The following is a 21352-nucleotide window of genomic DNA, read 5'->3' on the forward strand; positions in this document are numbered from 1 at the left end:
TTTCTGAAATTTTTCCCTTTTTGTTTTGCATTTTTCTTATTTTCTTCTCTTTTCTGCCTTCATCTTGCTCCAGGTCCTTTCAAATACCTTTCACAGCCGTACCTTTCCAACTACCAGTACTGCATTTTTCTTATCTTTTCTGTACTTTTCTGCCTTCAGCAGGTCCTTGCTAACATACATTTTCTGTAGTTTTATGCCCTCTTCCAGCTCCAGCCCTTTTCAAAAATACCTTTTGGGCGCTTTGAAGCTTCAGCTTAGAACTTTCCACAACATTTTTACTATTTTCAGCTTTTTTAGCATGGTCAGCTATCCCCATTCAGGTTTTCAGCATTCTCACTGCTGTTTTGCAGGAACACCTTTTTCTAGTTATTGTTTATTTTCGCACCCCCAAGGATCCCTCAATATTTGGACTACATAGACAATGTTGGTGTCAAAAGGTTCGTCTTGGTAGCGATTGTGTTGGTGCTATTTTTATTTACGTGGCGTTGCATGGTTTAAGTAGAAATTGCGTTTTTGTGGTGAAAAGTTAAGCTGGCGTTGGCTAATTTGCTAGCCACAGTCACTGACGTCACTAATGTCCCTAACGTCACGAAAACACGCAGGTGACTACCTGTAGCAGACCATTCGTTTTGCATCATGTTAACTTCTGGGGATAGCTAGGCTTTACTGCAAGGCAGCTGCAGAAATGCCACAAGCAAAGAGGCCAGGGTGATAACTATTTCCTAATTTTACTTTGTGATATGAAACACAATTGTGATGTGTAATGTACAATATTTGCTGATATTCTTAAGGAAGTACATCTACTTTCGGAAACAGTAGTCTACTATTTCACTGAAGTATTAGCATCATGACATTAGCCTCTGTTGACAGGGCAACACATACTCCACTGGTCTATGATGCATCTGTTTTCAATCGTTAAAATAAACATTCCTTACAAATAAATTCATTGTAGGATTTATTATAACATTAGATTACAAGTAAACGATTTGTGGGTGAAATTATCATGACCTGTGGTTTCAAACCAGTGTAGCTCACTGCAACGCTGTAGGCTACGCAAGACACTAGTAGCTAACAAAAACATCCACAGGTTTTTAGGATTTCAAACGGCGACAGAACATGTTCGGCACTCCCCTTGCTTACTTAATCCAAAAGTCTTTCAATAGGTGAAACTATCTCCACACAGGGCTATATCGCATTTTGCGTTGTTACTGACAATGATTGCTACCACTGAGCTTTTTATGAATGAGAGATTTTCCCCTAAATAAATGTCAAGCTTATTCACGTTTTTGGGGGCATATTTTCAGTTAGCAGATGGTTCTATTTATGGAACGCAGAGTTATTCAAAATTAAATAATTAGATAAATATAGCATTATATAATTATATAGCTGAATCCATTTACCGACATCAATAAATAAATACATTTATTTATGTCAAAATGACGTTTTTGTAAAGACAACATTTATTTATTTTGTGAGACTTTAACGCACCACATTTATTTCCACATATATTTCCACACCACATTTATTTCCACACCACATTTATTTCTGTGCTGTATTCATTTCCGATCTCACATGCAAACGAGAGGGGCGTGGTTATCTCCAGGCCAACGCAGCTGCACACCTAGATTCCTAGATAGCAATGCTACCTGTATGGGGGATGACAGTGGCATCGCACTGCCAAAAAGCATACAATGTAGACAAGCTTTGCCCATATGTTTTATCATTGGTTCCCGATGGGAGTGATGGCGGTGACCTAGTATCCTATGTTTGGGGACTTAGTCTTTGATAGCTACAAGGTAGCGCTGAAGTTACATGAAATCAGTTTCATATTTGAGATTCAACAGACATTCATATTCGTACCTCCGCGTCATATTTAGACCGGGGTAAAAGAGTTGACAAACCGAATGTTTCTTAAATATCTTTGTCAAAATCGACCATACAAACTTCAAACTTGTTGCACATTCTTCTACTACTGACTGACCAATTTGTCCAAGCTTTGGTTTGGTGATAATGTTAATAATTGATTAACCTATAGCCAATAAATCAATAAAATCACACATTTTCCAGTATTTCCTCAATATCTTTGTCAAAAATTACCACAGAAACGTCAAGCTTGTTTCACATTCTTCTACTACTATCTGAACAAGTTGTCCAAGCTTTGGTTTGGTGATAAAGACGATTATTAACCAAGGCCATAGCAAAAAATCAATAAAAACACACATTTTCAAGTATTTCCTCAATATCTTTGCCAAAAATGACCACAGAACCTTCAGACCTGTTTCAAATTCTCCTACTACTAGCTGACCAAGTTGTCCAAGCTTTGGTTTGATGATAAAGTTGATTATTGATTAACCCATAGCCAATAAATTAATAAAAACACATTTTCCAGTATTTCCTCAATATCTTTGTCAATAAAGAACATAAAAACTTCAGACCTGTTTCACATTATTCTACTACTAGCCGGCCAAGTTTTCCAAGCTTTGTTTTGGTTTTAAAGTTGATTATTGATTAACCCATAGCCAATAAATCAATAAAAACACATTTTCCAGTATTTCCTCAATATCTTTGTCAATAAAGAACATAACAACTTCAGACCTGTTTCACATTATTCTACTACTAGCCGACCAAGTTGTCCAAGCTTTGGTTTGGTGATAAAGTTGATTATTGATTAACCCATAGCCAATAAATCAACAACAACACCAAGATTTCAGTATTTCTTCAATAACTTTGTCAAAAAGGAACATAGAAACTTCAGACCTGTTTCACATGATTCTACTACTAGCTGAACAAGTTGTCCAAGCTTTATTTTGGTGATAAAGACGATTGTTGATTAACCAGGGCCATAGCCAATAAGTCAATAAAAACAACAATATTTCAGTATTTCCTAAAAATATAAGTTTGAAGTTTCTATGTTCATTTTTGACAAAGCTATTGAGGAAATACTGAAATATTGGTGTTTTTATTGACTTATTGGCTATGGATTAATCAATAATCAACTTTATCACCAAACCAAAGGTTGGACAACTTAGTCTGCTAGTAGAAGAAGAATGTGAAACCAGTCTGAAGGTTCTATGTTCATTATTGACAAAGTTATTGAGGAAATCCTGAAATATTTGTGTTTTTGTTGATTTATTGGCAATGGGTTAATCAATAATCAACTTTATCACCAAACCAAAGCTTGGACAACTTGGTCAGCTAGTAGTAGAAGAATTTGAAACAGATCTGAAGGTTCTGTGGTCATTTTTGGCAAAGATATTGAGGAAATACTTGAAAATGTGTGTTTTTATTGATTTACTGCTATAGCCCTGATTAATCGATAATTGTCTTTATCACCAAACCAAAGCTTGGACAACTTAAGATAGTAGTAGAAGAATGTGAAACAAGTTTGACGTTTCTGTGGTAATTTTTGACAAAGATATTGAGGAAATACTGGAAAATGTATGATTTTATTGATTTATTGGCTATTGGTTAATCAATAATTAACATTATCACCAAACCAAAGCTTGGACAAATTGGTCAGTCAGTAGTAAAATAATGTGCAACAAGTTTGAAGTTTGTATGGTCGATTTTGACAAAGACATCAAAGAAACATTTGGATTGTCAACTCTTTTACCCCGGTCCTTAAATATGACGCGGAGGTACGAATATGGTCCGTGTATTTTGCGGCCAATGGATTTTCGTTTTAAAATTAGAAAACCAAAATCGGGACACGGAAAATGAAAAAACGACCCGTTATCTGATTTGATATGCTTAAACATGGAAATCGGGAAGTAATATAGTGTGTGGAAATCTTCTTTCTCAATTTTGCGTAGATTTTTGTGTTGTGACCCGGAAGTTGCTCCCACGAGCCAGACAGTAGGAGGACATAGGAGAGCAGATGAACGATAAAATTGCTCGCAGAGCAATAGAGCCTCAATGCAAAATTTGATTACATCAGACTGAAGCATGTTTCCAGAGTCTCATCAGCCACCTCACAAAATAAAGAAGGTTCTACCAAAGCCTGTTTAAGGATTTATATATTATATTAGACATATTATATTAGACATTCTGTGGTTCTACACCAAATTTGAATATTTTTCTAAGAAAGTCAGCGACCGGATATATTTGATAAATTATTTTAAAGTGAGTTTCTTTGACTTTTGGGGAAATGGGCCATTTAATGAATTTGAAATGTTTTTTTTAAATGGACAATGCAACCATATTCGGAACCTGTACACACAATCCTCTGTTATAATTTTTTTTTTTAGATTTCAAAGCATCACTAATATATGTATTATTACATTTACTGTCAAATAAAGTACAATCATTAATAAAAACATTTGGTAAAGGTCTTGTTCTTACATATAACAATGTGCTTTGAACTGGGAGTCAGGTGGCTGAGCGGTTAGGGAATCGGGCCTGTAATCTGAAGGTTGCCAGATCGATTCCCGGCCGTGCAAAATGACGTTGTGTCCTTGGGCAAGACTCTTCACCCTACTTTGCCTCTGGATAAGAGCGTCCGCTAAATGACTAAATGTAAATGTAGTGCACTAACTGTAATGGTATCAGTATTGCTTTACATATCTTGTTGTATTCTCTATAAGTACAGTTTAAATTAAAACATTTTGAGAAAGCTTTATATTCAAAAAGGTTACCAGACATCTAAATGATAACATCATTCACAAACACAATGCATAACTAAACACAATTCATACCAATCATAGCCTATTTAACCAATGATTTCCTATTGATTCCAATGAACCTATTGTTCCATAAGGCTCACATTTTTTAAGATATACATTTTTGGCTCAAAGCTGATAGGCTCTGAAATTTTTGTGGGGCTCAAATTTGAGCAACATGAATTTCCGAGTCTTGAATTTTTGAGTCAGATTTTTTTTTCATTGAAATGTATATTCAGATGTGAATTCGGTTTTGTTTAAATTTCAATATTAAATATTCAATGCCTTATAAAATTCAAAACATGTCACTGATTTGCTTTCGTACAAATGGCAGCGCGCCCTCTGCTGACATCCTAAATATGTGGACCAGAGTGACTGTCAAGCTTGTGGGAGCAACTTCCGGGTCACTCCACAAAAATCTATGCAAAATTGAGAAAGAACATTTCCACACACTATTTTACTTCCCGATTTCCATGTTTAAGCACATCAAAGAAAATCAGTTAACGGGTCGTTTTTTCGTTTTCCGTTTTCTATTATCAAACCGGAAAACGGGTCGCTTTCCATTTTTTTTTTCTATTTCTAAATGGTAATCGGGGAACAGCTCGTTTCCAGATTTTGGTTTTCTAATTTTAAAACGAAAATCCGTTGGCCGCAAAGTACACGGACCGAATATGAATGTCTGTTGAATCTTGAATATGAAACTGATTTCACCTCGGTTGTAAACATTGCTTTCGCTTGTGTGAAGTGTAACTCATCTGCAAAGCTAACAATCACTGCCACCACTACGTTTTCCTAGGTAATATGTTGGCTATCACTGGCAGGGGCGTCTTAAAAACACTTGAGGCCCCTGGGCTATGAACCTTTTTTCTTTTTTTGAGGCCCCCTCCCGCTAATCGCAAATGTCAAAAGTTTTGTTTTGGTAGCGATTGAGTTGCTTGTATTTTTATTTACGTTCCGTTGCACGGTTTAGGCTGAAATTCAGTTTTGGGGCAAAAAGTGCCTTGTGTCAACGAAGGGAACTGTGCTAGCCGACTTCAGCACACGTTAACAACGACGCATGGATACAACGTGCATTGATGCTGTTGCACTCACAGCAAGTATTGTATCGTGCCATGGTGTAGCAGCATTATATATTTAAGCAATTCAAGACTTGCATGTACAGTAAGTAATGTCACATTAAATAATGCATTTAAACTCAAGCTTGTGTGGTGCGTCACTGTCTTCAATGTCACAGCCTAAAATGTATGCGATGGCTTTCATGTAACAATACAAATAAGTCCAAATATGATTTTCAAACTGTTTGAGACGATAAACTCAGTGTACAGTTGTTACATACTCATATATATATACTGTATAGGATATATATAATGTTCTCTAACTGTCTCTAATTGTGGTGTGCCTTCGGCGAGCACAAACCTTTGTTATGTCACATATATATTATTATTATTGTGAGAATGCTGTTAAGCATTCTCACTATTGTTTTTCTGTTTCTCTTTATTATTATTATTCCAACTTCTTAGTTCTTCCGTAGGTTTTTTGGCCTTTAACTAGTCCTGCATACTTTCACCGATTCCTAAAATTTTGGTATCAAAACGTTCAGCTCCTTCAGGAGATGATGGCTATGACTTTTGGTATTTCTCACTTTTATACTTTTTAGACAATTGAGGTTTTTGTGCAAATTATTCTCCCATTAAAAGTAATGGTAAGCTCCTTCTTGGTTGAGCAGCCAGCAGAGTGGCACACTCTGCTGGCTGCTCTTTTTCTGGTATTCAACTAAATTGTCAAACAAATTCCTCTGACGTTCATATAGTTTAACTTACAGAAACAAGTTATACCTTAAAATGTAGGAAAACTTGTCCTCTTTCAGCCAATGTAACTACTAAAGAGCTCACATTTACAGATTTTCAGCTTTGAGCCTTGAAGCGAGAGCAGCCTTTCAAATTCTCTCACTAACTTCAATGGAGAGGTGGGTAAAATTCGTCAGAGAATTTCGAAAGTAGACGTATTTTTAAACTGCCGGTAGAGTCGTATTTCTGACCGCACAGACATATAAAGGACATTTCTGGTTTCGGGAGAGTCTTGGGTCTCGTAAAATATCCTCATTTTTTGGATTGGACGTATAGTTTTGCGTCTAGGTTAACTTGTTTGAGGTGTGGATGCTAGCTAAATGTGTCATTCTCTGCCCAGCTCGTTAGCGAGCACAGCTGCTCCATTGCCGTGGCAACCAAACAGACACGCACCATGAAAGCAGAATTGGGTGACGTTTTGGAAACTGCCTAAAGAGTTGTATTTCTGACCGCACAGACACATAAAGGATATCAATGGTTTCGGCAGAGTCTTGGGTCTCGGAAAATATCCGTATTTTTGGGATTGGACGTACAGTTTTGCGTCTAGGTTAACTTGTTTGAGGTGTGGATTCTAGCTACATTTCTCATAATCGAGCTAGCGTGATGCCTCTCCATAACTAGGCTAATAACGGTTCGACTTTTTTTCCACAATCGACCAAATTGGCCAAACAAGCTATGTACATTCAGCTTAAAGTGTACATAATCTAGCTAGATCGTTTTCATTTAAGCAAGTTTCACAGAAATCTGCAAAAATCGAGGCTCAAGACAGTCATAGCTGACCGTCACGAACAGCCAAACCAGGGCTGGGGTAAGTGTTTGCTGCAGCTGGCATTAATCCTACCAACAAATGCTTCGTAACTGAAGTATTTACTTTTTTATTGGCGATATTGACAACAGAGGTTAAGGAACTTGTCCTTAATCCAAAGATGGTCTCCGTTTTCAATTTGAAGCAGTAGATGTAGCTTATGTAGGAAATCTTCCATTGCATCCTCTCTCTACCGGTTATGCCTACAGTACGGTGTTAATAAATACCACTTTGACACACTTGCAAGAAATGATCTGCTGGTTAGATGTAGCATGATCTTGTTATTTACCAGAAAAAAACTCACCAGGGACAGACAACATCAGCGACCCTGTACTATGAATTATTATTTTGATGTAATCTTAAATTAAGTGTCTGAACAGGACTGGTGTGCAGGCACGCATGATTAGTTTCTCCTCCGTTTTGTGATTCTAGGTTAGAAATGTTGCCAGTCTATTGCCAATGACCAGCGGTTGATACATTTTTCCAGCAAGTTCCAGTCATTCCAGTGTTGTCCTCTTACCTTCAAATTCGTTCAACCCAGACTTCAGCAACTGGTTTTCTGCTAAATTTTCACAGTTTCCTGCAGCTCATCTTTCTGAAATTTTTGTTTTGCATTTTTCTTCTTATTTTCTTCCGTTTTATGCCTTCATCTTGCTCCAGGTCCTTTCAAAAATACATTTCACAGCAGTATCTTCCAACTGCCAGTACTTTAGCATTTTTTCCCTCTTTTCTGTACTTTTCTGCCTTCATCTTGCTGCAGGTCCTTCTTAACATACATTTTAGGCCTTTTGAAACTCCAGCAATTTTTTTTTGCTAAATGTTCACATTTCTATGCGTTGTTTCTCTTCTTTCTGATTTGTTTCACTTTGTTTAGCATTTTTCTTCTCTTTTCTATAGTTTTATGCCTTCGTCCAGCTCCAGCCTCTGTTTAAAATACCTTTCGGTCGCTTTGAAGCTTCAGCTTTTAACTTTCAGAAAACTTTCAACATTTTCACCTTTTTTATTATGGTTAGCTATCCCCATTCAGTTTTTCAGCATTCTCACTGCTGTTTCGCAGGAACAGCCTTTTCTAGTTCTTTTTGCCCCCCTAAAACTTTGTTAATATTTGGACTACATAGACAACCTAGGTGTCAAACGTTTCGTCTTGGTAGCGATTGAGTTGCTTGTATTGGGATTTACGTTCTGTTGCACGGTTTAAGTAGGAATTAAGGTTTTGTGGCGAAACGTGAAGCTAACGGTGGCTAACTTGCTAGCCACAGTCACTGACGTTGCTAACGTCACTAACGTCACGAAAACACACTTGACTACCTGTAGCAGAACAGTTTAGCAACTCGTTAACTTCTGGGAGATGATAGGCTAACTAGAAACGCCACAAGCAAAGAGACCAGGGTGATAACTATTTACTCAAAATTATGAAATGTAGTGTACAATTTGATGTACGCATGGTTATTAAGCTAGTACATCTATTTTCGGAAACAATAGTCTGCGACTGAGGTGTTATCTTCATGAGTCTTGACATAGCTTCTGTTGCCCGGGCGACACAGGGCACATACATACAACATAACATAATAAATCTGTTTTCAATCTTTAATTAAACATTCCTCACAAATACATTTTCGTTTTTGGATTTATAATTTCATTAGTAAACGATTTATTATTTCATTAGTAAACGATTTGACTAGCAAAAAAAAGTGTGATATGAAACACTTGTGAAACGTGTAATCTGATGATTATAGCTAGAGATAGCTAGCTAGTCTAGCTCTACTTTCGTAAACAGTGTACAGTAACGCTAAACGGTCCCCTATTTTCACAGAGGTTGTTTCCCCGCTGTTTCCCCGGTACTGTTTCCCCGGTACTGTTTCCCCGGTACATCTCTGCTACTATCTGTTACCAAAAGTGTTAGACCGTAAGTTAAAGCTAGAACTAATTTGCGACCTTGTAGTCTTCCGTTCCAGATCGCTTCGGCCTGGGGAGGTAGCTACGGTACTGTACAATACGAGTGGCAGCTATAACGACAAATTAATTAATCCTACAGCTAATTTTCTACCTTTCGTCTTCCGTTCCAGACCGCTTTCGGGGTTACTTGACAATTCGTCCAGCCACCAGATAGTGCCGTACTGTAGTAGCCAGATATGTATATATATATATATTTTTTTACATCTAGTCAGCTTTGTTGTCTTTGAGCTGTTGGTTAGCTAGAATACAAAGTCATTCTTTACAGTCAAGTAAGTTAAATGTTCGGTTTACATAGTTACAGGCCTACACATTACAACAGATCAGAGTGGTTTACAAAGATGCCTTTTACATCCATACGTTTCTGAGCTTGCTTTTAAATAACATAAAACATATGTATTAAGATGCTTTTATGAATCAACATGACCTACACCAGCTTGCGATCCACTTTTGGGTTGGGACCCACCACCTGAGAAACACGGTCCTACAAATAGACAAATGCAATATACGTCCCATAGCTTACATGGGACCCTTTCAATACAGCAAAGCTGGGTGTTCATTTTTGAATCATTTGCCCTTGAGAGGACTAATTAGTCGTTGAAGAAGCAGGCTGTCTTCCTCATGTTGGGCAACCAACAAATTGTTTAAATCTGATTAGAATTTACTTTCTAAGTTTCATCCTGAGCGCTGCCTCTTCATTTGGCCTCCTTCTCTTCCAACCAACCAGTAGGCTAACACCACTCCTCCAGCTGAGTAATATATGTAATTTTACAAATATATATTATCAAGGGAACATAATGGTCTTGAAACTGCAGTCATACACTTCAATGCTTTTGAAATATGTCCTATTGTGTTTACCTGTGTGTGAGACTTCTGCTGTCTGGTTTGCTGAGGTGGGAGGTCTGGAAAAGTATATCAGTTGCACATGGACAATCAGATATTGTGATTAGATTGGCCTACTTTAAACAAAATTCTCAATATAACACAAACTTAACGGGTGGATTTTTATTGACAGCTTGTCTGGGAAAAGAACACCATAACATTAAGCCAATTTAAGACTTGCATGTAAGTAATGTGTCACATTACTTTTCTTAATCCTGTGTAGGGTTTGTTGCACTTCCACTTGTTGACTCAACCAATTTTTTCTCATTGGGGTGTGCTTGCCTTTGGCAAGCAAAAACCATTGTTATCTCACATATATATTATTATTAGGGTTCCTCCGGTATTGTTTTTGTTAGTATTCTTATTCTTCTTATTATTATATTTCTCCGCTTAATGGCCCAATAGCTCAAAAAGTCCTGGATCCGATTTTTTCCAATTTGCTCCAATGATTCAACAGGTCACTCATTACTCCCAGACGGCTAGTGGCCCATGTACGCCCATAGGTGGCGCTATAAAACACGCCCAAAGTCAACGTGATTTCCCCAGCGCCTTATTATTCCAAAATGCCTGAAAATTGGTATACATGCCTTATTTCTCATGGGGAACAAAAAAGCCTCAAGAACCCATAAGGTCCGCCATGATAGATTTTGCTGTACTGTCCAAATTTGGTACAACCTTCAAAACCCTTCTCCGCATGAACCATAGATCCAATCGACTTGAAATGTGTTACAGATGCGTAGAACATATGTCTTTACATAGGGTGACATGGAATAAGAAATACAATACAAAATGGCTGAAAGAAGTGTATTTATGTAAATGTCCAAATTGCCTCAATATCTTTGTGTTAATAAATCAAATATAATTTTGACTGATTGTCTTTCAAAACTAATAGGGTTCAAGACGACATCACTCTGAAGTACCATAAACAATTTCACCTTGGTATGTCAATATATGATTGAATTCAATTGAATTGCTCCACAGTGCGCGCTCCAAATTCTCAAAGACTCCTGCCCTTTGACACTAGGGTGACCACCCGTCCCGCTTTGCGTTGTGTCGCACAGCATTTTCACCCCTTGTTCCGCACGTAGCATTTTGAAATGCAGTGCTATACAGCGCAAAGAGGGACAGGTGGTCAACTTACTTGACACACGCGCGAGCTTGGCGAGACGCACACACATCCTTTCTGGAAATGGTGTGCTGACCAAGCCCCACCCTCACCCTCATTTCGCTTCCAATCGCAGCTCGCCTTTACGAATATAAATTATTTTTTGGCGGCCATTGTTGTTATCAACTGGAAGCACCTGAAAGCCTTGTTGGAGGCAGCCACGTTCGGTAAGTCCTATTTTTTACACATTTTAAGCTAGAATCAATGATTGGGTTCGTGAAAGTACACTACTCTTGAATTATGTTGAAGGTTTGAGCACTTTGAGACCTTGAGATCGTGAGTTTGAAGTGACGGAAAACCAAACTCGAAAAGTAGCTAGGTTTTTCCCTCTGTGTAATTACTGAATCATGTAGCATCTCGGCGAATTCATCAAAACGGTAGAGGAGGGCAGCTTTTAGGAGAAGAAGCAATTCCCCACAGACCTGTCGGCTCAGAATTTTGATTTGGGTCGAGAAAGTCTTTGTAATAAGCCTATGCGGTCTCCCTGGCGCATAGGCTTATTACAAAGACTTTCTCGACCCAAATCAAAATTAGCTTAGGCGGCAGCCATGTTTTTGTCGCGTCATGTTCATAAGTTCACCATTTTACAGTTCGGTCGACACCAAAAATGTGTTTGTTACTAAACCTCGAGGAGGGAAGCCTTTAGGAGATGTAGGAATTGTGCTTGTAGCCAGATTCTCCGATTATTTTTGTGATTTGTGGAAACTTGCAAGTGGATTGAGACTGCGTCCCGAGGGTACATTGTTTTGACTTTGCCTCAATGACAGACTCGGCTCGCTCACTCACTGGCAGTGTGTCAACAATATCGTAATTCACTAAATTCTAGTCCTAAAACGTCAGGGAGGGCTGCTTTTTGTAAACAAGAGTCTTTTGAAGATAGCCAGTATATAGGATCCTTCAAAACAAGATTGTTTCATTTGTCATTTTCCTGAGAAAGCGACCTACATTAGCCAGGCTAGTTTTACTCTGTCAGCCTATTTAAAGGTCTCTGACAGTCAGAATCACTGTTTACAGGCAAAGGTCGAGCTGGTCTTTGGTCAGATGTGTATATTGACCAGTTTAGCGCTAAATACTTTTGCCAGAGCCTGGAATCGAGCCAAATGTTTGGAGTGACTCTGCATGGTCGGGTCTCCATCAGTTCAACACGTTTGGATTCAAGCTCAAGTAATGGCACTGCATTTCACAGTCAAAACTGTAGTTTATGTCAAGTGTAGATGTAAAAAGCTTCATTTTTCACAACTGACATGGATCCTTTCTTCACTTTTACAGTCTGGAGGGTCATGCAGAGGCCTGCTCAACAGAGGATGCTGAGAGAAAAACTGATCCCTTGCTGGACTACCCCCCTCTTGCTGGACAGAATCAGAATCAGGACAGCTTCTCCTCAGCCCTGACTCCAGGACAGCTTCATCCAGCTGGCCTGCCCTGACTGCCTGCCAGGCCCTGCTTGCCCCTCCAGAGGCAGACAGTCACCTCACAGACACAGTAGCTCAGCAGACTGCTTTTTTGAGGACATTGATGAAAAAGGAGAAACCAGCATTTTTTACTTTGATGAAAGTCTAAATTTGTAATCCTTTCCATGTCCCAGCATGCCAACCTGCTGACTTTTAGTGTCTTATGTAATGAAACCAGTTCAAGTTATAGACTTTTGACCTGAATCCAATGATTAGTCAATTCCATTTTTGTGTTATCTTTTCGCATTACACACATTTAGTCAATGTTCTTAAACTCAACCGATTGTTGTCATTTTACCAGACTCTTCATATTGAACAGACATCAGTGTTTGGGAACAGTACTGTATATTTCCACTTTTGATCTGTATTTCCATTGTAAATTTGGTCTTTAATTTCAATTGGAAGGGGTATTAAAAGGACTTAAAAAGTCTTAAATGTAACTTGTTTACACCTGTAGAAACCCTAAATGTGTAAATGGATGTTGAAACTCAGTTCTCTGAGTTGGTGCATGTCAGTTTAGGCAAAGGTTGTCTTTTAAACCTCTAGGTTTAAAAATAATTCAGATTTGATTGGAACTCTCTCTTTTATAAATGTATAGTTGTATTTGACATTTAACAGCCATTGAATTCATTAAGCAAGTTGTTTAACTCAAACAACCATAACACAGTAGGCTACACATGGTATACAAAGCTGCAGTCAGATTTGGCGAAATTGTTAGCTTGGATGTTATCTTGACATATACATGGGGTCTTGATGATGATGCGCATGCAGCTTCAAGGCAGAAAGACGCGTTACATTTCAGGAGACGCCGAGACCTTAGCGCGTCAGTACTATCTCGTCATATCACGCAGTCGGAGCACAGCTAGATCATCAGCGTCAGCGCTCTTGGGTACCCAGCATGCAGTGCAACATGTCAAAAAACGCCAAGACTTGTGGTAAATAGTTTGGTTACAACAGCTATGCAAGGGATTTCAGTTGTTGCGTTCGTTCATTTAGATGTTTGTAATATTTTTGTTTGTTAGTTAAAATAATCTTGTTGGTCACCCTGAGAGTGCATGTTGTGTGGTTTAATGGGAAGTGAGAGTCGACCTCATACATTTATGTTGGCAAGGAGATCATCATGGGCTGTGCCATAGACCTTTTACCAATGGGGCTATTCTTCATTGTAAGATGACTGTGGTTCTGGAAAGCGGTCTTCAAGCCATCTTTGAGAAATTCTGGAAACAGTGTTGAGAGCAATGTGTTTTGACTGTGAGAGGCAATTTTTGGTCGTCATCTAAACCTCATGCGTCCGCAACAGTATTTCTGCTTTGGCGTGATTTGCGCTGGGAGGGAGGTAAACGGCATAGATTGGGATAGTGTGCGGGCAGGTGTTTTTTTTTTATAGGGTGAAATGGAATGAGAAATGTAATACAAAATGTCTGAAAGGGGTGTATTTATGTAAATGTCCACATTGCCTCAATATCTTTGTGTCAATAAATCAAATATCATTTTGACTGATGGTTTACAAACCTTATTGGGTTCAAGATGACATCACTTTGAAGTACCATCAACAATTTCACGTTGGCATGTCAAAATATGATTGAATTTGAGTAGTTTAAACTTTGGCTGAATCTAACAACTCTTAGCTCAATGAATAGCTCAATGGACTGGGACAGTGACCTGCAAAGTATAAGGTTGCAGGTTTGAATCCAGCCGCAGTCTTTTAGCCTGTCTTAAATTTGAATATCTGTTTAGTTAAACAGGATGACATCATTATGAAATACCATGCGCAATTTCATGCAATTCCACTTTGAAACGTGAACCGCTTCTTAACCTTTGTCCCAAAGCTGCCCAAAGCTATTTCTCTGCCCTTTCTACTCATACATTCTCAACAGTTGGTGTGTATTTCCCCAGAAATTGTACGCTCTCTAGTTATGTTTGTCATACCATTAACATAATAACGTTCATTACAATGTAGTTAAATCTGCTTTAAAATAATGGAAATAAACTCTACAGACAACTGTCATGTATGTGTGCAACCATTTGTAAAACTGGCTACAGCAAAGACAGGCAACTGTAGATTATGAGATTATAAAGCCCTTTCTCCTTGTGCTAATTTAGCTCAGGTAAATCACCAATTGGCTAATGTTCACTTTTGTGCTCGTGCCTTGTTCGTATCTGCGAGCACATTTCCAGGCAACTTTTCTTGACGTAACCAAATAAATGGGGTGCTAGTTTACCCATTTCGGATTGGTTTCAAAATTAACACAATTATTCTATGAAAAAGCTAGTAGTATGAGCCAAGTTCGAGAATCAAACAACAATTATTGGGGGAGATAGTTTTGAAAATGGTACTTGAATTAATAGAATAAAACGACCAGATGCGCCGGTTACCTAATCGGAAATGCAATACCACCGACATCCACTGGGGCCGTTGCCTCAAGCCAAGGGGTGGGGGTCTGGATGATGCACTTCAGCTTCCACACTGCAGAGCCTGTCTACGGAGAGCCTGTCCATTCCCTATTAAGCCCCATTGTACCGAATTTGGTTTCAGTTCCACCAGAGTTCCACTTGGGGCGATCGCCGGCATCAGGCAATGAGTTCAAAATGAAGGGGAGTCTATGGAGCTAGACGGCTAAATTTGTCTCTTTCGCCTGATTGTCGTTGAGAGGTCTCAGATTTCGTTGTAGTTTTTGCAAGTTCAACATGAATTATAGGTTGTCAGTTGAATGAACAAGTGCTTATATCCTTTTGATTTCTTACAGGCTGCTAATGAATGCTGATTGTATGACGTCATTGACATTTTAGAACAAAAAGTGACAACAAATCTAACACCCAGGAGTGTGTATTTTCTTTACCTCCTCTTTCAAACACAGCATTCAAATTACGAGAAAAAATTATATCCTGAGAAAAGTGGATTTTAGGGGTATAGCTCCATAGACCTCCATTCATTCTGCAATCACTGGTGAGTGCCCTCAAATAGAACCAGACTGGAACTGAAATCAGCTCAGAACCCGGAAGCTTTCAGAGTGGCAGTTCTCCCCATATTAGACATTCTCTGCACACTGCCTCTTTTGAAATTCAACTACCGTATTTCTTCTATTAAACGACGCAGCGTTAGACTATGTTCATTTTTGGTGCGGCGTATATTCAAGGGCAGCGTTTAATCTAAGAAATATGGTATTATAGGCTAGCTGTGCTAGTATGTTATAGTGTCTTAAGACAAGCTTGCTAGTTCTTAGCTAGTTTGAACAGTACTGTTTTCTAAATCACCGATTAAGCAACAAGCAAATGTAAATGTTAGGTAGACTAGCTAGCTCTATCTCATCTGCTCTTTATTAACGCTGATTTGCAAGGAATGCAAGAACAGCTAGATAGCGAAAACACCTGTAGCCATGTTGTCTAAACTAGTTTAGCTTGCTAACGCAAGAGCACCTGCCTCTCCAGTTCTTTTAATAGATAATCTATACAGACGTTAGCAATAGGCTAGACTGCTATTAGTTTTCTGGCTAGTTTTTCATAAACTTCCCTTCTAATGCTGACTAACAGCTAGTCTCTAGCTAGTCATTTGCTAAGTAAGGTATGTTGATGTGTATTTAAAACGTATTTAGCTAGCAGTGGGCCCCTAGTGCAACAGAAGAGAATGTTCATAAAAATGACATGCTGCTATACCGCATTTCTGGGGCGGCATTTATTACACATTGTTCATTTTTGGTGCAGCGTTTATTCGAGGGCAGCGCTTAATTGAAGAAATACGCAATTCTATGCTAGCTCCCCTGCGAGGAGGATGGATCAAAACTGTTTTTTTTTTTTCATTTAATCTTTCAGCCTTCCAATACATTTTCTGCAGGAAATGTACTTTCTAGTTATTATTATTCCTCTTCCGACCACTTTTTTGCCGCCTAACTAGTTTCAGAATCAGAAAGGGTTTTATTTGCCATGAAAAAAGGTTTGCACAGACAAGGAATTTACTTTGTCAGGAAGGTGCATTCATTAAACATATAGGAATCTTAAAACTTAAATATGTGGTCTAACTATACTAAAGGTACAAAGTCGAACTACATTTATGCATTTTAACAGACGCCTTTGTCCAAAGCGACGTCCAAGAGAGAGTTATACAAAAGTGCATAAGTCACTGATCATAACAATGAGATAGCCCCAAACATTGCGGGTAGCCAAACATGAAGCATACATAGTGAAATCAAAATAAGTCCCAAAGGGTAGAACAATAAGAGTATACCTGTGGAAAAAGCAGGCAACAATAATATATTTCACAGCGAGTACAATAATTTAAAGACAGTTACAACAAACCAACAAGAGCAACAAGTCTCTCAATAAGAGTCATTGTGATCCTGGAGGAAACTAACATCAGGTCCAGCTAATCATTCCTAAGTGCCGTTGTACTACCACAACAAGTGCGTCTTGAGCCTGTCCCTGATGGAGGTGGGGAGTTGATTCCACCATTCGGGGGCCAGACAGGAAAAGAGCTTGTATTGGGACCGGGCACTCTTACACTAACTAATACTAAGGGGATTTAGAATTAAAATATAAAATAAAATATTAAGTAGCCAAATAATTTACAATATAAAAAATTCAAAAAATACAAATAGTACAAGAGATGCAAATAGTGTAATATAGTGCAAATTGCAGAGTGGCAAGGTGTCATTGTGCAGATTGTGATTAAAGTCAGTGTGAGCCCTTGGCCTTGTTGAAGAGGCCAACAGCCTTCTGCCGGAGGGGATTTGCTGAAACTGAGTGTGTCCAGGGTGGGAGGAGTCAGCTGCAATCTTCCTCGCACGCCTCAGGGTCCTTGAGGTGTGCAAGTCCTCGAGGGAAGGCAGATTGCAGCCAATCACCTTCCCAGCAGTGCGAATGATACGCTGCAGTCTGCTGTTGTCCTTGGCAGTGGCAGCAGCGTACCAGATGGTGATGGAGGAGGTGAGGATGGACTAAATGATGGCTGTGTAGAAGTGCACCATCATTGTCCTTGGCAGGTTGAATTTCTTCAGCTGCCGTAGGAAGTACATCCTCTGTTGTGCTTTCTTCGTGAGGGAGCTGATGTTTAGTTCCCACTTGAGGTCCTGGGAGAGGATAGTACCCAGGAAGCGGAAGGACTCCACAGTGTTGACTGGGGGAAAGTGGGGCTGTATTATTTCTAACCATCTCCACTGTCTTAAGAGCATTGAGCTCTAAGTGTTTCTGGCTGCACCAGGTCATTAGGTTCCCACCTATTGTCAGATTCATCCCCACCTGAGATGAGCCCAATGAGGGTGGTGTTGTCCGCAAACTTCAGGAGTTTGACGGACGGATAACTGGAGGTGCAGCTGTTGGTGTACAGGGAGAAGAGCAGAGGGGAAAGGATGCAGCCCTAAGGAGATCCGGTGCAGATGGACCAGGAGTCAGAGACTCGTGTTCCCAGCTTAACACACTGCTTCCTGTCAGACAGGAAGTCTGTGATCCACCTGCAGGTGGATATACTATACAAAAGTCTCTTTTTAGCAACATGTGAAAGATTACAGTACATGTTACGCCACCGGTCACTCAACCAGTCATGTGTTGGCTAGCGAGCTAGCTCTAGCAGTAGCAGTGGCACAGAAAAAAAGTCACGTAATGTGACGAGATTGTAAGAAAATACGTAACTTTTTTTCACCATTTTGTTTTTAACGCAACACTTTTTTTCACCTTCATACTACTGATATACTTTTGTCTGCTATGCTATTGATACCTGTTATGCAATATATTCTTTTCATCACTATATTTGCTCATTTTTCGAACTAGAGCGCTAGAAACACTGTTCCAGTATTCAAACTTTTTTCTGTTTCTCAATCTTTCAATCTTAATACTTTAAACGCTTTAAAATGTATGAAAGTCAATAAGATACTCTTTTCCTCACTTTTTTTTCTCTTTTTTTCAACAGTAAGAAAATAGCATAATGCATAACAATGATAGATATACTTTTAAGACTGTTTTTTGGGTTTTAAAGCAACACTTTTTTTCACTTTCACACTGTTCAAACTTTTTTCCGTTTCTCAATCTTTCAATCTTTAATACTAAACGCTTTTAAATGTATGAAAGTAAATAAGATACTCTTTTCATCACTCTTTTTTCACCTTTTTCAACAGTAAGAAAATATTGCAATGCACAACAATGACAGATATACTTTTAAAGATGCTGTAAAGCAAATTCCATGATTTGCTTCTCAGTTCATTATATACGTGTGAAATGAGTTCATGAAAGAATGTGCAAAGCGCAAAAACGTTGTCGCACTGAAATGTGGAGTTAGACCGTTGAACAGTTTCTCTTCCGTTTTCAGCTCAGGTTTTGTATAGGCGGAACCAAAACCCAACATATCTATTTTACAGCGACCTATCTACATCAGATCACAGACGGTTGCATTCTGTTACTCAGCTGGTACGATGCAAAGACAAAGTAATTAACACATAAAACACTCAGAGACTGCAGGTAGGTCTGTTCTAATATCTGCAATTGATTTAGCTAGTATTGCTGTTGTTGCTAAATTCAATAAATTCAGTTTCAGCTCCTTCAGACGACAAGCCCCCCCAGTCATAAGCAGAGAAGACTGCAGATTTTCTCACGATTTCAAAGCCTAATTTAACATACTTGTCCGTGTTTTTTTTTCATTCGAATTTGGATGGGTAGTCAACAACACATTCTTCTGTGGTGTGATGAACTCAAAAACTAATTTTGAATTCCACTTTACAGCATCTTTAACACTTTTTTCCACCATTTTGTTTGTAAAGCAACACTTTCTTTCACCTTCTTACTTTCACACTGTTTACATACTCTCACACTGTTTAAGCTAAAAACACATTTCCAACATTATTGCCGATATACTTAAGTTGATGTCATTAAATGTTTAAAACATATATTCATATTCAAAACATTGAACACTTTCTCACTTACATACTTTCACAACATACTCTCACATTGTATATTGCAGTTACCTATTGTTAAAACGGTTTTAAACCTTCTTCACTATTCAAGCCATCAAAACAAAATCATTTCAACTGCTTTCAGCAAACACACACATTCTCTTTAGAAAATGTACCTTTTCTAGTTTTTTGTTGAAATGCTTATCCAAAAAACGTAAATCTGCACTACAACAGATTATAAAAGGGACACTTGCAAAATATGAACTTTGCAGAGTCCGAAGTTCCCGGTTCTTGAGCTGATTGTGGGAAACTTAAGCCATTCTAATTTGTACACACACAAAGGTTCCTGGAATTATTAGAGAGATTACACACACACACTATGAGCAGCTGGTGACCTACATGTTTGTTTTTGATACACAAATGCCCACACACTCACTGCTGTGTCAAAGAAACATTGGTATCTGACAGAGGATGTAATATGGATATGCATTTGCTTTAAGGGTGTACATTTCGAGAGTAAATACTCCCCCCACCAGCCTTTGTTCTCCTAGCATAACAGTACCTATCACAGAACTCCCTCAAGGCATGTACCCTGTCTGCTGCACACATGTACCATGACTTTATCTGTGTTGGGCAAAACCAAGACCATATTTACTGGTGATGTGACTGTACTTGCATGGTGTAATGATACAATTACTCTTTATACCAGTCTCTTCCTTACTGTGGTGTGTGTATCTATGTTCTTAGGACGACAGTATCCTGAAGGAGATTGATATCTCCCACCATGTCAGAGAAGGTTGTGAGAAGGCTGATCCTTCTCAGTTTGCACTGCTCAAGGTGTTGGGGCAGGGCTCCTATGGAAAGGTACTGTATGGCTTTCCTTCCTCTCTGTTCTCTGTACCTGTATACACTTTATATTTTTCTGAATTTGTAAGCAATGATTGAAATAACAAAAAGTTAAAGCAGATACATTTATTTTCTTGTGAATGTTGGTTTCCTACAAAGCTCTTAGTCATCAAAGACATAATTGAACAAACATCATTCTGAATGTATTTGTCGATCTAGCAGTAGAATAGCCACGAGGGGGCCTGGGCTCATTTATATTACGACCCCCCAGATAACTGATTTATTACAATAACAAATGAAGGAATCGTTGATATAAAATTAAAAGTATAATTATTCATATATATATATATATATATATATACAAAATATATACATGTGTGTGGCTCTGGGGGGGGGGGTAACACTTTATTTTGATGGTCCGTCTGTTGACACACTATAGGTTATCATTAACTACTTAGTAGCATGTCAACAGATATGTAGTTATGCATTCAACTAACTGTCTGTAAACTAGCAGGTGCATTTCAAGGGTTTTGCTAATAAGCTTAGATTGTGCGCAGACACGGAAAACCAAAGCAGCCCAGATCAGGCGATTGTCGAAAATAACAATTATGTCGCAAAAAGCAGAGCATATACCAGCAGAGCCGTGTTATTTTCGGCAGCGTAACTGGATTTTTTAAGTTATCGCAAAAAATTGCAATACGGCTGCAATTAACAGGTCAAGGGAGACGATCTGGCAAAACATTGTTGACTGTTTAAATTTATTAATTGTAGGCCTACCAAATCTACTTAACATAACTAATGCATTTAGGCCTACTGATAATTTGCGTAATTTGATGACCTGTCAAACCGTTCTGACAGTAATCACTGGCC

At 38.6% G+C, this 21352-nt stretch overlaps 1 protein-coding gene and 1 long non-coding RNA gene across 5 annotated transcripts in view; both read left to right on the forward strand.

Annotated features, from left to right (window-relative positions):
• The window catches only part of rps6ka2 (ribosomal protein S6 kinase, polypeptide 2), a 254687-nt gene that overhangs the window by 8572 nt on the left and 224763 nt on the right, over nucleotides 1-21352 (forward strand). For all 4 annotated transcript variants that reach the window (XR_014724671.1, XM_084667191.1, XM_084667190.1 and 1 more), the window contains one exon: nucleotides 20384-20500. Coding sequence is in view for 3 of the 4 variants with exons in the window: in XM_084667191.1 (XP_084523317.1) it covers nucleotides 20384-20500 (117 nt within the window). In the remaining variant the exon portion in view is untranslated. The remainder of the gene's footprint in view (nucleotides 1-20383; nucleotides 20501-21352) is intronic.
• LOC146267951 (uncharacterized) lies at nucleotides 7324-14257 on the forward strand. The gene is made up of 2 exons (XR_014724672.1): nucleotides 7324-12474; nucleotides 12580-14257. It is a non-coding gene; the product is annotated as an uncharacterized LOC146267951 (long non-coding RNA).

Source organism: Hypomesus nipponensis, chromosome 11 (assembly GCF_054491055.1).
Source record: "Hypomesus nipponensis isolate SF chromosome 11, ASM5449105v1, whole genome shotgun sequence".
NCBI classification, from domain to species: Eukaryota; Metazoa; Chordata; class Actinopteri; order Osmeriformes; family Osmeridae; genus Hypomesus; species Hypomesus nipponensis.